Below are 18,552 nucleotides of genomic sequence, written 5' to 3'. Positions count from 1 at the left end.
TCCTTCCGCCTCTGCTGGTCTTTTAAAATGTTGTCTCTCCCCACTCCTCCCCCGGGGTTCCAATGCCCATCCCCCTTTGCTCACCATCCCTGGGTAATCCCCCCCCCCACCTGCAATTTCCAAACATCTCTTACGTGCAGATGTCCAAATCCACTGCCCCTGCTCAGTCAGACCTCTCCCCAGGGTTTCCAAAACACAAGACAATAACTTGCTCTTATGATGTTTAAAATAGGCTAAAAATTAAACAGCCAGAATTGCCCTCAACTATCTGCAGGAGCACTATTACTCCAGCTAATTAGAAGTGATAATAGTAGTAGCTTTGTGTATTCCCACTGTGCCTAGACTATGTATGTGCTCAAGAGAGAACTTTCCTAAAAGCTCTTAAAGTGTCCCATTTAAATGCAAAATAAAATGTCCACTGCATTATGACTAAGGAAGTATTTAAAATGACCTGAGATAAAGATCTCAAAAATAAGCAAGCACTTGCTAAGAGATTACATCCTCAGAGTTCTCATCAAAGAAAAAATAAAATTTTGTAACCATGTACAGGTGACGGTTGTTAACTAGATATGAGGTCAACACTTCTCAATATACGTATCAAGTCATTATGTTGTACCCTTGAAACTAATATCATGTTATATTTTACCCCAATAATAAATACTTTAAAAAATTTTTAAATAAAGAAAAATTGAGGGGGGAAGCAAGCAAAAGAAATAAACACACAAACTCCCAATCACAAGCAGGCAACAAGGTCCAGGGAGTGGAGAAATGGCAGTTTTGAAGCTCACAGGCAGGGGCTGCAGTGCAGGCGATGCATGGAAGACGGAAGAAGGAGCACAGACTCGAGAGGCTAAAGTTCCCAAGGGTGACTCTGCTTCCCCCACAGCTCAGCAGGTGACAGACAAAAAGCAGAAAAGGCAGTCCTGGTGGGCCCCGAACTACGGTGCTGGGCAGCTTCAAGCAGACCAGAAACAGGGGCAAACAGTAGCCATTAGCTGAGACCAGGGCAGTGCACCCCATAAGCTGAGTGCAACACACTCCTGACCACCCTGTAAACACCCGGTACTGCGATCATTCCAAAGGCAGAAGGCAATCAAAGTAGTGGGCATGGCACTTCTCTAAAAAGTTGGAATGTTCCCAGAGGATGCTTAGAGGGGGGGTTATGGGTTGAACTGTGTCCCCCCAAAATTCACATATTGCAGTCCTAACCCCTAGCACCTCAGCATGTGACCTTATCTGGAAGGAGGGTCATTTCAGAGGTCATCAGTTAAGATGAGGTCACACCAGAGTGGGGCAGCCCCCAATCCAACCTGACCATGCCTGGGGACACAGACATGCATCCAAGGAGAACTTCACGTGAAGGGGAAGGCAGAGGTCACGGGAAAGTGTGCACAAACCAGGGAATGCCAAAGAGTGCCAGAAACCACCGTAAGTGAGGAGAGAGGCCTGGAGCAGACTCCCCCTAGCAGCCTCAGAAGGAGCCGACCACGTGGACACCATGGTCTGAGACTTCCAGCTCCAGAGCGGAGATGATACCTCCCAGGCTGTGGAATCTTGCTAAGACGGCCCTAGCACACCACCATGGGGGTGGGAGGAGGTTGGGGAAAGACTTCGTCAGGCTGGCATTTCTCATACAGTCTGGATCTTACGAGAACCTACCAGAGGCAGCAAGGCCACCCAGTTAGGGAAATCGGAGGTCTTCACAAGCTCCCTCCCAACTACTGTCATTCCCTGTCCTTCACTTAGAGTGCAGATAACCAAACAAGAAATAAAATAAGCTAAAAGATTGCTTGACTGAACAGCACAGATGAAGTGGGAAGAACTAGAGCTGCATTCAGAGATAAAAACACAGCCTGACAAAACTGTCAGGCCCAGCAAGGCCACTTGTTTCAACGAAAGAAGTAACTAGAAGCAGGCGAACAGGTCCTGGATGGCAGATCAGAGACTCAGCGCAGAAGATGCACATGAAGGGAAGGTTTGCAGCATGTCCAGACTGTGATGTCTGAGCACAGAAGAACACGGAGAACACGACTCGGGCCGGGCAGATTTGTGGTTCAGATCCCCTGGCTTGTGATTCAAAGCAACTGCTGTGGCCACAGCGCCCCCCACCCACAGACCCCAGGCTGCACCCGGCCCCCGTGGCTTCATGGAGCTCCCCAAAGCTTGAGAATATCTGTCTGAAGGATCACCATGGATCTTCATATGTAAATTTTGCTCACAGGTTTTAATTGTTAAAATGTATATTTCAATCTCTCTGTCATGGTACAATGAGAACTATGTTTTGTTTTGTTTTGTTTTTTTAAGTCTCTACCGTAGAGTTTGTTGAAGTACATGAAAAAGTCTTCCATTGGAGCATCTCTGCAGTTCCTCCCAACCAGAAAAATAAATGACTCATGGGAGATAAGAATTTTAAATAGTATAGTTCTGAGGTCTTGTAAAACCAAAAGATGACAATACAGCCCGGGAGCATTGGCTTGTTTTCTACTAAAAGGTTAGCAAGTGGCCTCGCTGAGGCCAAATGCAGACTTTCTTTTTTTTTTTTTTTTAAAGATTTTCTTTAAATGCAGACTTTCTGCATGACAGAGTTTTATAGAAACAGAACCAAAAGATTAGCATCAACCCTAATCATCTCCTGCTAGAGAATAGATTGTGTTAGTGAATTGTCACTGAAGACTACATTAAGCATTTTGTTTCAGTTACTTTAAACATTGTCAACATATTTTAAAGGCAAAATAATATACCTCGAATGAGACCTAATATGTGCCAGCATGAAAGGCATTACATGTGCTGTATCATTCAGTCCCCAACACCAATAATAACCCCAAGTGAAGTCACCCAGATGGCTGGAGGGTGGCAGAGAAGGGAGTCCCTCCTAGGGAGGAGGCTCAGGGAGCTGCCCCTAAGCCAAGGCTGCCATCCCATCCCCTATCTGTGAGGAACTACGCGCCATAGAATTTTCCTTCCTACCTGCAACTGGGCAGGATTTCACAGAGGCAAAATAGGCTCCCAGGAAGCCCCTGTCCCTAAATATCTTATTTTATGATGTCTTAAATCCGATAATTAGAAATCATTTTCTTTACTTGTCCTTGTTAAAATGCACCTAACAACCTCAGCTCCTGGCAGGCACCAACACATTAGTGTGAAATCGTCCATTAGATTGTTTTCCAAGTGAAAGGAGAGGAAGCAGGTTCCCACAGGCGAGTGGCCGGGAATAGATGGGCTGTGGCGGAAGAGACTGAGAAGAGCCGGGAGCCAGCCACGTCCCAGGCCACCGCGCTCCCAGGGAGCACAGGGGGCAGAAGCCGGGGGCGCGCCCGCAAGGGCCGGGAGGTTGGGAGACTTGAGCAGGAAGATAAGTTACAAACAGGAGGCAACAAAATGCTACCTCTTTTGCTACTCATTCATTCATTTATTCGCTCACTCATTTATTCACTCCTTCAACAAAAATTTATATGGATGTAAAGACAAATGAGGCACAGGTGTGAGTTGGTGGAGAGACACATAAGCAGGTCATTGCACAGACAGAGCCCCGTGTCCACAGAAACTCTGGGATGGAAACCAAGTGACCTTGGTTCCCAGCCAACTAAAAGCTATGCTGTTGGCTGACTCTGGGCTTGGCAAGGTCTGTCAAAGGGTCTCAACCGAACAAACACAGTTATTTGCCCAAAGAAAATCTGCTGAGGACATCAAACACAAGATACTCGATTAGCTAAGCTTTGTGCACTAAGCGCATCTACTCCATGTTCAATTTCCTTTCTTCTACATTTCCTGCCCATGTCCCTATTTTTTACAGTATCTCCCTCACTACCTTTCATGTATATTTCCAGTTGGTTTTGTGGAGAACAAGTAAGTAGAATTTCTGATGAATGACATATGAATAATGACTAAGAAGCAATAAGATACAATGCTAAAAATGGGGAAAATCCCCATGACACATCACGCGCACACTACAGAAACACATATATGAGGACACACCTACTTCAACCTCCACAGAATGAGAGTGTAATAAAATTAACTGAATTGCAAAATCAAGTCTTTAAACTCACTGCTCAGAAAATTGGGGTTCACCATATTTACCCCTGTGATTCCTATCCAATTGAAATTACTCTGAAAAACTGGAAAGCAATTTCTGTCAATTCTGCAGACAGAGACATCACCTCAGAAACAGAAGGCATTCATTCTATATAAGGAAAGGGGAACATGTGGCCCTCCAGTCTCAGTCATAGTGACAGCATTCAAAGAAAGCCAACCCAAACGCCCCTTTACAGTTCTCTTTTGAAAATCTGAATATGAGCCCTATTTGACTTAATAAAATTTCTTACGCTGTACCGACCGTGATTAAGAAAGGCTAGGATTTCTTGGGGGCTGAGCCTTTCAGACAACATTTGTGTTCTCTGTAAGGGAGAGAGGCAAATGATGACTGGGAAGAATGGAAAGATCAGATCCTCTGCTTGGGTCTCTCTGAGTCAGAAGCTCCAAACAGGGGCGCCTGGGTGGCTCAGTCGTTAAGCGTCTGCCTTTGGCTCAGGTCATGATCCCGGGGTCTTGGGATCGAGCCCCGCATCGGGCTCCCTGCTCAGCGGGAAGCCTGCTTCTCCCTCTCCCACTCCCCCTGCTCGTGTTCCCTCTCTCACTGTCTCTCTCTCTCTCTCTCTCTCTGTCAAATAAATAAATAAAATCTTAAAAAGAAAAAAAGAAGAAGAAGAAGCTCCAAACAGCCCTGTGATGCAGGGAACTCTGTGAAGTTGAAAGGAGTGGTACTTGACAAGGACACAGAGCGAATGCTTTCAGGTGCCATGGGCACCCCCTGGGAGATCCCTCTGCTTTTTGGGCACAGCAATTTGGTGCTTTCTCCTGAACAACCAGCACCTGCTGTTCTGCTCGGGGAGGATGCAGGCCGCTTTGCCTGGGGTCTACATACCCAGAGGGACCCTCGCCCAGTGACTGACAGGGGTCGGGGGTCCTCAGGTGCCTCTGCCAGATGAGCTCCGGTTAATCCCCCTGCACTTTGCCTGGCCTCCTTCCTGTTCAATCCAGGAACACTTCCTAACACGTCCCTTTCACATTTCTCCTCCTCTCTGGACCCCTTGTGAAGAACGCCAACCCAGGGCAGGTACGGTTCTGGAACTTGGCCAATGTTACGTGGAACCTAGAATTTGAATTTACACAGAGCACCTGCCAGAGGCCTCCAGAAATTCTTCTTTGGTAACACGGCTCTGTTTTATTCGATCTTTCTTTCAAGGCCCAGCTGGCCTGCCTCGTCCCACAATATCGGCTCCCACTTGCCCACAGCAGCCCTAGTGGGCTCTTACTCTTTTCCTATGTCTAATTGTGCATAACAAATCGCTACGCTCACAAAATATGAACTGCTGTGTTTTCTACCTTGCTTTTCTCAATTATGCCGAGCTCCTTGGAGGCAGAAATAATTTTTAAACTATTCATTTGTTGCTTGTTACTCCACCATGTTCCAAAAGTTCTCAAGGTAATTGTACCATGTCGTGAATTGTATTTATTTTCATCTCTAGAAACACCTTATAGTATATCTTGCACATATTTGATAATCAATAAATACTTACTAATTCATTTATTTCATCTGTAGGGGGTTAAGCACGGTAGCAGGGAAATCCACAGAGCAAAATGACTTTGAAACCAAATAGAATGAAAATACAAGACTTAGTTCCTATCTTTTTCCCTATGTTTCTTCAATGGGACCACTGAAATACCTGCCTCTAGGTATTCTCTAATTCTAGCCCTTTTTCCCTCCAGTTCATGCTGCGTCCAAAACTATGTAGCTACAGTTCAAATCTGATCCTCCCACATCTCTGCTTTAAAAGGTTCAGATGTCTCCCGTTGCAACTAGTGGACAAAGTGCACGTTCATTAGTAAAATCCTTTATGATTTTAGTCCTGCCTCCAGTCTCATCTCCTACTAGAATCTACCGTGTACTCTAGTGTCCCCAAGAACAGCATCCACACTTATGATCTTGCATCAGCCATCTCCTCTTCTGGAGGGCCTAATAATACTCCTTCCAACCCCGTCCAGGAAAATCACTTCTTATCCCATAAAATTCAAATGTGATACCCCCTCCTAGGAGGAAATATTTTCCTACTCATCCTTAGGCTAAACACTCCCTCTTCTGTTTTACTTCTATACCTTCTATTGTGTTGTCTTTTATTTGTTGTCAGTTCTCCCCACCCTGGGAAACCCGCAATGCCTTGAAGATTGCAAGCCTTCAATAGGAGGTCTGATCTCAGCACAATGCCAGGTGCCTTAAGTTGCTCAATAAATATTGTGGAATATATGGATACCATCTCCGAAGATGACACCAAGTTATAAATTCAGTGGATGATCCCAACAGCCTAAAGTAATATTTTCCAGTCCAGGTTCCTACACGAGTTTGGGTCTTCATTCCCACGTTTGCCAAATACAAGCACGCACAGGATTTGTTCCTCCTGGCAGATCCCCTGAGCACCAGCCAGCACTGCAGTATTTATGGCTTTAATACCTTCTCTCCAAGGAGCTCCAGGTGTTTTTCAAACCACAGCAGGATCAACAATATTTCTCATAACCCTCTGAGGTAGGAGAGGCTGAAATTATTTAGTTCAAACTATAATGAAGGTAAAGTGAAAAACAGAACAGTATTGAAAACCCAGTGCGCACGTGGCTGTTGACAGGCAGAGGGAGCGATCCAGAAAAGAGACACAAAGAACTGGTAGAATGAGGGAAACAAGTCATTCCCATTTCAATTCATCAGGATTTAAAAGGAAATTTGGGACATACCAATAAAAGAAATAGAGGTATGGCAGTAGAAGGAGGTAATAATGTATTTGTTCAGCATTCAATGTGTGCTGTTTCTAAGTCAGAGGAAATGTCTACAAATCAATCCTAGAAAACCATAATTTTTTTACAGTTAAATTCACTGGTTTCTTATATCTAGAATGAGCTATCCCAGATGTAAATGACATGCACCTCTGATGGGCCGAGACCCCGAGCACTAGCAACCAGGCGGCGGTGCGTGTTGCCACTGGAGATGTACCATCAAGGCTGGCCCTGCACCCACCGGCAACATCTTCCCTGCCTCCACCCCATGACCTTTCCAGAAGCAACCTGTGTGTGTGTGCGTGTGTGTGTGTGTGTGTGTGTGTGTGTGTGTGTGTGTAGGTGTGGAGTGTGGGGTTTCCCAGGAAAACAGCAGGGTACGCTGGGTGGCGCCCAGTGTGTGGGGAGTACAGGTGTGTCCTGATGGAGGGGCAGGGAGAGGATGAGCTGGGACTCGCTGACCTGACCACCTTAGGCTCAGCTCAGAGAACCAGAGACCATCCTGCCTGTTCCTGGAGCCTTTCCCTGGAGAACAGCCCCCAGGGCATCGTTCTCTCTTCCAGCCCCAGCCCAACTGCCAGCACCCTATGATGCGGGAGCTGGCCCCTCCACCCACGCCCCCTATGGGGGAGAAAAGGGAGATCTGGAGAATATCAAGGATATTGTAGAAAGAAAAAGGAAACTTGAATATGTTAGAGAATAGATTGACAGAGCTTTAAAAACAAAAAGGTCCCTGATTGAGGAGATAAACATGCTTAAAGGATTTATTATTGTCATAGGTCACAGATTGTTTTGCCACTTAAATTTCTCACTTCTTGAAACAGGAAAAGGACTAGCTTGGCCACAACTAGAAAAGAAAACAAACTTTTTATTTTCTTAAAAGGAAAACTGCCTGAAGCAATTAACGAAGAATTTCATTAATTTATGTTTATGCATTAAAGTGTAAACATTAAAAAGAAATATTTGAACACCTTAGAGCAAAACTGGTAAGCCAGTATCTAGCTCTTAGATTGGCAACCTCTGTCATTTACCATTAAATTCCAAGTGTGGGGTAAGTGCCAACAGCAGCTGAGAAGGACACGGTCTTGTCCCTTTGCCAGCAAAGATCTCGTGGGCAGGAAGAGCTGCTGTGAACGGAGAATGCTTCTCCCACGGCTCAGGAGTCCTAGTCAAATTCTCAGCCTGCAAGCCATCAAACAAGGGACCGGTACAAGGGACAGAGGAGAAATCTCAGACAGGCTCAGAGAACTGATGGGTTCTACAGAGGAAGAGAAGGGGAAGAAGATGCCTCTTATCAAAGCGTGGGAAGAAGGAAGTGCATCCCATACCTTCTCTATGAATTCCTATTGCTCTTAATGACATTTTTGGAAACAAAGTGAGTTGGGGGAAATACATCACTGCTATGAGAAACACTTCCAAAATTGGGAAAGCAGTCTCGTTGTGATTACATTTTCTTAGCATTATTTTAGAGCAACGATCAAAAGCGTCCATTATTTATAATACTGTCCAAGAGTTTGGTTTGTAACTATCAAATCAGGAGATGAAAGTCCTCTGGCTCTGAAATTCTACCTTTCTACGATATTCCACCCAACACATGCAAAACAGCTCTATGACTCTTAGTGTGCTAAGCGAAACCCGCTAATAAGCCTTGAGAGCAATTGCATTCCCTGGCCCACCTGAAGAGTGTGATGAGTGAGCTCTTCTTTGTTTCTACTCAACCACCTCATATTATGCCATTGGCAATGAAAGGAAGGACTGGAAGAGCTTAATGCAAGTTCATTATCACTATAAGAAATGAAACTCACAATATACACCCTATATCAATATATTTGTGTTCATGGACCCAGGGCAAAATATTTCTTTTCTAATTTTAATTAGAACCTGTGTTTGGCAATTCCTTGCAATGGCTCTTTCAGTCTCCAATTTTCGCACTGAAGAACTTCAGATTTCAATATCTGTGCCAGGTCCTGTATATTGCTCTTTTAGAAAAGCATTTCTCCTGAAAGAAATTGGAAAGGGAAGGAAGGGCAAGATGGACCCAACTTTTGGCCCTTCCTCTAACGGAGAATGACAACCAAAACCATTTCAGATGCATTCAGCTGTCATTCTGTTACTCCCAATAAAATAGAAATGTTCATGCTCTAAAAAACTAATACACAAATAACCATCGATTGAGGACCTACTATACTTAAGACGATATTTTGAGTCCTGGCCAAAACCTAGTTACCTTCAAAGGAATTACAATTAGTAATTCAAGAGGTTCTGACTCACCTGGATGTAAATTGGTACAAGAAAATGTGGACAAAATATTTCTGAACTGTTTAAGTTTACCCTGACTTTTTTAGGAATTCTATTTCTGTTCAGCTTAAATCAGGGCAAATTTTCACTTTGAAGGATTAGAACCTTAGTTACTCATTTTGAATACAGCATCATTGTTGACAGTGCCACTCAGGGTGACCAAGTCTTCAAGGGGTGTGTAACTTATGCTCTGTGGTGACCCTAAATGCAGGTGGACACATTTAACACCTCATTTTACCCTCTCACAGAATAGAGCTCGAACAGGTATAAATGAAAATGCAGACTACCTTAATGTAAACTGCTTACTTGCTATTTCTCCTTTAAGTTACACTTACAGCATTAGATTTATTCTTTGGAATTGTCTGTAGGTAGTTTTTCCGTATCTATGAATATGATTTCAAAACAGTCCAAGATTTATAAAGTACTTACGACGAAAGAGAGCACTGGATCTGACAAGGTTCAGAATCACTGCTACTTGCTTCAATTTCTTAGTAGTAGAATATGTGTAAATATACAGAAATGCAGAGACATCTTCGTAAATGGCCAAAGAGACTATACAATGTATTTTAATCTAATAAATGAACCCCATGTTAATGTCACTAACCAAAGACCCCTGGGTACTTTCTATTGTGCTGTAGATCTCCATTTGCTAGAATTTACCTAAGGACAACATTAAACATATAAACACCAAAAGCAAAGATGAAATAGAAAAAAGAAACAAAACTCTTTTTCAGATTATACTTAGTTCTCAAATACATTGTTTGAAGCAAGGTCAGAAAGAGCTTAGATAAATATGCCCCTTATGAATTTGTAGGTCCTATTGCAACATGCCATTTTTTAAATGCAGAAACTAATTGAAATGGTTACTTTTAAAATATTTAAACTCCACATTTGCCATTCTCTCTGGCCTTTTATCTCGCTGTAAATTCTTCCTGTAAATCAGGGATGACTTCCATTTCCCCTGCACGGTACACACTTCTCTCCAAAGTCTGCAATTTAATTTCCACCTCCATAATTTTAAATATTTTAAAGTCATCATTTTATACTCTCCATTTTCCTCGAAAATTGCCTTCAGTAATGGCTTCCTAACTCCATTATCTTGGAATTACATTTATCACATTTATGGGTTTGCCTTTTAAAAGCAAAACAAAACACAAAGCCGTAAAATTTGGGGATCAGAGTCTAATCACAGGTTGTGTCAACGCAAGTAGTGACGATTACTAATATACCCTAATGTGCTTCAATCAAGGTGAGGTTTATCACACTTAAACTATTTCATTTCAGAGCGATATTGTGTAGAGTAACAGGAAAACAAAGCATCTTTTTTGCCTGTCAACAGATTCAATTGTCTTAAACAGCAAAAATAATTTACTCACAGGCTTAAATTAGGCATCTAAGTGATGCATATAAATAAATCACTGGTGGCTTAAGCAACCACAGATAACCACCAAAATGGTGATTTGTGAGTTGTTTATGACACACCACAAATAAAACCAAAAGCCTCACCACATATTTCAGAAAAAGATTAATTTAGTACATAGTTACTTATAATATCATATGAGATAGGAGCACCTGGGTGGCTCAGCTGGTTGAGCATCAGACTCTTGGTTTCAGCTCAGGTTGTGATCTCAGGGTCGTGAGACTGAGCTCCATACTGGGCCCTGCGCTCAGTGGAGAGTCTGTTTGGGATTCTCTCTCCCTCTTCTCTGCCCTTCCTGCTCATGCGTGCTCGCTCTCTCTCTTTCTCTCTCTAAAATAAATAAATAAATCTTATAAAAAATCATATAAAATTATAAAACAAAACCAATTCAAATAAATTTTAAGAATACTCTAGCCCTAGGAAAAAATTTAATATGAGATTGACCATCCACCCCTCCCCACTTTACCTCTCCCCAAATATTATTTCAACTCTGAAAATGAGATGTACCTTCCTTAAAAATGAAAAATAAAAGGTAAAAAATAGGCTGTCAGCCTAATCTGTATGAAACAAAATGTTTTCCGGAAAGCTATAATTCCAAACATTTATCATCTCAACTAGAAACAGTATATTTGATTCATAGAGTAACACAAGAGTATATTTTCTTGATTTTTAGATAAGAATCAAACCACAAAATGATATTTCCTGAGTCATTCCCAGTGAACTAGAGACCTCACTTCATCTTCTATAACAAGTAAGCATTTCGTCAACTAGCGTATAAACCTACCTGGGGGCAGGAACCATACTTTTAATGCCTTCTGTATATAAGAGAATACCAGAAAAGATTTTTCTCTTCCATATATGTACTCGATGAGCATTCATTGTATTCCTATCAATTTTGCTTTAAGAAATGCCAAAATAACAGTATAACTTTGTGGATGTAAATGCTGAACCTTTGCAACATGGTATCCTTCTGATGACTTCCATCTGGCAAATACACGCCCCCCATACACTCAGCGTGATGACACCAGCCTTCACTTCTCCCCCTGGCTACCCCTCTCGTCTAACTCACCTCCAGGTTCTGTCACCCTTTCTCCCAACGGCCTTAGCTCTGCCCACTTCTCTGCACTCCACTCTCGCAGGCTTTTATTGTCACCTCTCCCCTGGGATGAAGCACCAGCCTGGTAATAGTTCTCCTACTCATGCCCATCCATCCCTATCATAAAGCCTAGGCAGTCTTTGCAAAACACAGATCTGGCTCTCTAAGTCCCTCGTTGAAAATTCTTGAATGCACCCCCAAATCCTTTATGATAAAATTCAAACTTCTTAGTACATTTGATAAGCCCCAGTTCCACCACGCTTCAACTTCGGGGCACCGTTCATCTTGATCCTGAGCTTCCTCTCAAGACCCACTCAAGACTTGCCTCTGAGCCCAGACTGGGTTATTCCCTCTCTCGGCATTAGCTCTCCCTCCAACCCCCACCCACCGCCCTGGCCTGTGGAGTCAGGTGTGGATTCTTCTGCTAAGATTTTCCAGATAACTTCCCTCCTCAGACTAGGTCAGATCCCCGTCCCTCACTTTATGCCCATATTTTAACCTATATTTTCCTCTTCGTTCATAGTGCTGCTCCTAAGATTCACCTGTCATATGGTTGTTGATTTTTAAAAGTAAAACAGAAGGATTTACACATTTCCTCACCTTGGTAGTTTGAATTCACTTTCCCAAATGGTTGCTTTCATCTCTCATCATCCGAAACATCAGGTACACCTTGGGTTCTCTGTACAAACATAGCTTTACCACTTATTGGGGGAAAATGTTATTGAAAAGGATCATAGACTGAGGCTCCACTTGAATAATTAATCCATGGATAACTATGCTTCGAGATAACAGGGAGAAAGTTTGGCAAAGGAAAAAATGGGTAGTTTGGATTCTCTCGGAAAAAAAGAAAAAGAGTGTGATGATCTCCAGGAGTCCCTGCATTCAAACTTTAAAAGTGAGTTGACCCCTCGCTAAGCCTGACTGTCCAAGGAATATCAGACAGAGACTACACAGTACCAGACCAAACCATATGCAGGGAAGGAAGGGCACCCCAGGACAGTCCCACGCATTACCGACTATTTGCAGGTTGTTGTTGTTTCCTGGTGTGGAAAATTTAGAAAACTCATGTGAGCAAAAAGGAAGGAGATAAAAATCACTCATGATGCCAACCTCCAAAATAATCACAGTAAATATTTTAAATTTTACCCGCTCAGTCATACCACAACGGCATTTCTTTTTTCTTACTAAGGTGGTACTGGTCTCTTTCCCAACTACATGTTTTTTCAACTTAACAATAATGCTGAAAAACTTTCCAAGACAGTTCTTAGCACTGAGGTGAGTGAATTGAGCAAATCAACCCTTAAGAGTCTATTGCTAAAAGATCTGTGAAGCAATATTTATGGGATATAAATGTGAGCAAGACCTATCCCCCCGTACTGCAGGAATTTACAAAAAAGTCACTTGCTTCGATCACTAATTCAGCATAAAATAGTTCATCAGGGCCTACTCTGTGAGAGAGACTGAAAACGATGTTAAGGATACACCGGAAAATAAGACAGATGTGTCCCTCTCCTCACAGAGCTTAGGAACTAGCCAGGGCACCACATGAAGGGGCAGATCATTACAACACACCCTGTGCTGTGAGCTCCGAGACAGGATGCAGCACCAGGAGCCACGTCCAGGCAGAGAGGCATGGTCTCAACTGGACTTGAAGCAAAGCCGCAAAGGTAGTACACGTAATGGGAGCAGGGAATTCACTGGAAATACGGATGGAAAGTGGAAGGCTTTGAAGGTGGGCCCATTCGTTTAGACTCCATTCTGCAGGTTGAATGTTTGGAGCAGGACGGTGAGACTTCACTGGCTGCTGTGGTCGGCCACGGCCACGGCCGCAGCCACGGAAGCCATGGGGGGAGGGGCAGCGGGCAGGAGGGAAGGGGGAGTCTGCCCAAAGCCTAGAAATTGAAAAATGAACAAGCATTTGAGAAATCATGTAGCTGCTTGGAGGAGCCAAAATCGGAGAAAAGAGCAAAAGGGAGAGAAATGTCAAACATAGAAAAAGGTTAAAACTTCAGGCTGTAAACCCGTTCTGGCTGTAGAAGCTTCAGCCACCGATTCGGATGAGTATTTGATATTATCTCAGCTAATTTGCTGCTTCATTTCTCAAGGACAACCCAAAACGGGCTGCAACCTCTCTGCTTCCATTACGCTCAAGGTGAGGAAGAGTATTGGAGAAACCTGAGCAGTTCCAACATTCCAGAAAAGCTGTTGGGGAGCTTTTTTCAAACATAGGGGATAAAAAAAAAATCCACCTTTTATATGGCTACGAAGAATATCTAAAATATTGGGAAAGAAGCCTTGAGCCAGGGAATTTTATCACGTCAGACAAAACATTTCATTTTTACCACAATATTTAAAGGATCATCTGGAAGGTAGATAAAACCCTTCAAACAATGTCTGGTAGCAAAAGAAAGCTAAAGACTCTACTGTTTGAAAGAAGGGAAGGCAAGAAGAGTATCTAAGTTTTAAGAATAAACACTGAAGAGACAAAGCATATTATCTCTGTGTGAAATAAACAGCACTCAGCAAAGCATATTGTCATCTTATTTTACTGAACAATTCAGGGCAACAAAAAGAATTGTTTATCATGACTGATTCGTCAGTACTGGTGAGAGGATAGGTAATCTGCTGAATAGAACCAGACACTGCATGAGGATATAAAAAATTAAGTTCTTTCAAAAAAGAGTCAATTTGCTTCTGTAAGGAACAGGAACTACTCCCTTACCTTCTTCTACTTTTGTTCTCAGTCCCTGCACATAGATTCAAGCCCATAACGGGAACTGGGAAGAAGGGGCGGGGAGGGGAGGACCTGTTTTGCTTCCCTTCAGAAGCCACTACAAGTGAACCCGTTTCTCTCCCTCCACCGGTTCTGATGAAATGTGGCCTTCCTCGCTGTCTCTCTGTCCTTCACATTTATGAACCTCCACTTCATATGTTTTGAAACTCAGGAGTTTTCCATAGAAAACATACCTCCTGTTACCGCCAACTGTCCATTCAGATACAAGGTAAAAGAGTGCCAGGGGCAGTTTACAACACAGATTCGCTTCTTGTCCCACTAATGCTTCCTTTTTTCATTTTCATATCTGAGAAATCTTCACTGTTCTCCTTTTTTACTTTCTTGAAAGATATTTCTTCTGTATTTCTCGCTATCTACATAGTACTACTCATAATTCTTCAAAAGAAAACAACTTTGGTTATTTTGGCCAATTAATAATAATAATAATATTTAATACATACTAGGTGCTTCTAGTTTGACATGACATGGCCAACACTTCCCAGAGAATGTGAATTTCAAAACTACCCTATTTTGTAGGCACCAGTGCGATTCTCATTTTAAATATATGGTAACAAAGGTCTTGGTTAGTGGAAGTAGAGTCAGTACTTGAACCCAGACATTTAATTTAGATTCTGAACTGAAGAACCAAAGGCCCACTATGCACCAGAAGAGTAGATGTACATCAGAGAGCCCATCATTGCTGCTACACGCAACTCCAAACTACTCATTCTGGAGCCCTTTAAATAAAAATGTAATCTTGCACGCACAGTGTAAATCAGCCGTGTTTGCTTGTGCTTTCTCCATCTACGTGTAATTAATCACCGCTGTCTTAAAATGCATTTGTTTTTCATGCTGAGACTATGGGAATTTATATCCATCTCTCCTCCGCGAGGGCAATCTTTTCCAGTTGTAAATCCATTCATGACCTTCAGTCTCAACACCTGTAGCTCCCTAGTGCCTCATCAAACACAGGCTGTTGCAACCTCTCCCTCTGCCCTCATCAACCGCATCATCATGTCTGTCCATGACCCGCAGTCCCCACCCTCACCAGGCCACTCAAGGCTCCGTGTGTTCACCACTTATACCCACTCCTCTGAGTCTTTGTGCAGGCTGTTCTGTCTGCTGGGCTCCCTAAAACTCATAGTGACCCCAAAGACCTCCAGGAAGGTGATCTTCTGTGAAGCCTTCTCCAACCTGGTTGCAAAGGTATAGTTTTCATCGTGTCATTCCCCACTCTGGACATCTCTGTGAGGAGTCAACACACCTTGTTGTGCCATTAGACTGTGAGCATCCCCAGGGCAGGAGTTGCTTCTTAGCATCACATATAAGAGGACATCAATTCTTTTACCTTCCCAACCCGATTTCATTCATCAGCCGGCTATCCCTCCTCCAGGCGGAGCCACCCTGCACATTACATATACTGTGTGCTCGGTGGGGAGATTCATGAAGCCTTCTTCACTTTCCCTTACCTTTTGAACATGACCTCACAGGACTTGTCTGCTCATAAGTCAATTTAAGTAACTGTCAGTCAAAGTTAAAGACACAAACATTATACGGCTTACACACGCCAAACTTTATCCAGTGCAATTTGGCATCATTTGCTTCCATGATATTCCCGATGATTCTCTTATTACCCTAGAGACTTTTTTTCTCCAGGTTTTTTGCTTTACTATGGTTTGGGTGGTGTGTGTGCATGTGTGTATATGTGTGTGTGTGTGTGAGTGTATACATGAGTATGTAGAAATTAAAAACAAGATCCCATTTCAGTCTTTGCATAACTACACTTAAGGGAGTACTGAGAATCCTCTGTTTTTATTACCCATTATTAGCAATTATATCAAACATAAGAAATCCCCCATAATAAATGACCAGTTATTATTTACTAATTGGAGCACTAAGGTATATACAAGGCTAGAAAAATAAATGTTCAGAGGTTTTTATAAGAGCACTGGAGTTATAGCAAATCTATTGCAAAATGTTTAGTCTGTTCTAAGTAAGAAGGATACACTTTATTTTTTTAACACAGGATACAGATATACTAAGGGCTGAGAAATAATTTCAGTGTCAAGAAGAAGGGCCTAACTAAACCCAGACTAAGGTAAAAGGAAGAATTCGTGTTGAAGTGCCCAGGATCTGATTTAGAAACATCAGCCTTCAACAGAATCCTAGACTCTTCTCTCCACTAATCCCATAAAGCCAGGAGGGGTCTGCCATGCTTGAGGACATGCAGTGCTGAAGACAAATGCCTGGGAACGAAGCCCCTTCCAGCCCACCCAATCCATCCCCACACAGGTTTAAAGCGGTGAGAGGGAGCGATAGACTTAGCGGTCCTGAAGTGGAAATATGGTAACGAGGGAGCAATATACAGCATAATGTTGGAGAGGAGGGTCCGGCCACAGAAAATGAGGCTGCAGGGAGCAGGGCAGGTAAATCCAGGAGGACTGCAGTCTTGACTGATTTGAACTCCACCCAACACATGATCGCTCGAGCCTCTCAGCAGCAGCTACTAAAGGTGCTTCTCCTCTATGCCCACCTTGCCCTATCAGCTCTGGCCTTTTTAAAACATTTGCTGTTTGCTAGTGAAATCTCTGTCACGCTCCTTATCTGGGAACTGACCAACAGAAATCTGTAACTGCACCTCCACAAATCCTAGAGGCCTAAAAATTTAAGTAGATTGTTGGAAAGCTTGCAAGAAAGTGACAAGCTTGACATAAGTGACACATCTGATTCAGGGTGGAAAGAGATTAATCAATAAAAATCAGTGGAATTTTGTGCCTTCAGACTAAAGAAAACAATGTTTCTAGAGGATAGATATGCTATCATTTATAAAGGACGGCATCCACGGAAATCATGTCTAAATACACAACTGTTACAGACACTTCAAACTTTATCGAGGTGGATACTAGCTTCTTGGGTTGTTCTGCAGACCTTCTAGCAAATACTATAAAGCTAAGAGGGAAACATTATGCAAAATGGAGCAGACTGAAAAACTGGTGGACTCCTTAGATTTGTCTGTACTCAACCTTGAATTTCCCTTCTGAGAAAGCTGTGGATCCACTACGTTTGGATTGCACATACAACTGGTTCTTGGAGCCCCAAGAAATAAAACTGCGTTGAAATCATTTCATTGTGGAATGGCACAGACACATATGTTGTGCCCTTTGAGGCACCTTTCATGATCAAAATGTCTAAAGGCAATTCTAACTAGAGAGGCAAAGTAAAAAAAAAAAAAAAAAAAAAGCCATTGGAAATCTTGCATAATTACAAATGGAAAACGATAATAAAATGCAAATATTCTGGTTAAAAAAATAAAGGATATAGTTGAAAAGCTAAAAATCCCAAAAGAAACCCCAAGACTTCTGAAAAACACCTTTTTGGAAGTCCAGGGGAAATATATGCTACAGATCTAAAGGGCCAGGTGCTTGAAATAAAAGCCCTCGTGGCTAGACTGGCAAAGTCAAAGGGCCACAGTAGGATGAAGGTATCGCCAGAAAACAAAAGAGCATTCAGCTAGGGACAATGAGAAGGCCCAGAGGTACAAATAAGTGACTAGGCCAAAAGAGTATTTGAAAAACATCTTGCAAAAGACTCCAACATAAATACTGAAAAGTTTCTAACTACATCAAAGGGAGAAAGTGAGTGAGTGAAACTTCCCGCATTTGAAAACAGCACACGTAACAACAGCGCTGCAGAGAATAAGAAAGAATGACAAGGACACTGAAGGACTTTTTTGGCTCTATCTTTATGAAACAACGAGGGAACTTCCAAATTTGTCTATTGGAACAGACAGGCACCACGTGACTTTAAAGAAATGATGAGGACTTAACCAGGAAGTGGACAAGATGATCTCATCAGCGAAAGGGAACCTGTATTCAAGTTGCCCTGCAGACACTATAAACCAACTTGTTTGACGAAATGTGTGTCTGGTATTCGCAAACGGCTGCTACACTTGAGAACAAGTATCTGTGCCCTGGCTCCGTACCAAAGGGGCACCCTGGATATGGTAAGGCAATTATGGCCCGAGACTCAGTCCTGTCTCAAAAACTGAGAGCAGGTGCTGAGACAGCAGCTGGTACACAACCAGGTGTGAACTGGGATGGGAACTGCAGCATCATCCCTGCAAAGAAAAGGAATGCCTAACTCACC

At 42.8% G+C, this 18,552-nt stretch overlaps 1 protein-coding gene across 5 annotated transcripts in view; it reads right to left on the bottom strand.

Annotated features, from left to right (window-relative positions):
* Positions 1-18,552, bottom strand: part of CD226 (CD226 molecule) — a 91,585-nt gene that overhangs the window by 31,842 nt on the left and 41,191 nt on the right. The window contains exon 2 of one of the 5 annotated variants that reach the window (XM_073898064.1): positions 10,690-10,865. The exons of the other annotated variants lie outside the window; for them this stretch is intronic. Coding sequence (XP_073754165.1) covers positions 10,690-10,714 — 25 coding nt within the window. The 5' untranslated portion in view covers positions 10,715-10,865. The remainder of the gene's footprint in view (positions 1-10,689; positions 10,866-18,552) is intronic. 5 annotated transcript variants of the gene reach the window in all.

This window comes from Callorhinus ursinus, unplaced genomic scaffold (genome assembly GCF_003265705.2).
Source record: "Callorhinus ursinus isolate GAN/ISIS: 27379988/994484 unplaced genomic scaffold, GSC_fseal_2.0 scaffold11, whole genome shotgun sequence".
NCBI lineage: Eukaryota > Metazoa > Chordata > Mammalia > Carnivora > Otariidae > Callorhinus > Callorhinus ursinus.
The sequence above is the reverse complement of the archived record's forward strand: the minus strand, read 5'-3'. Positions and strand labels throughout refer to the sequence as shown.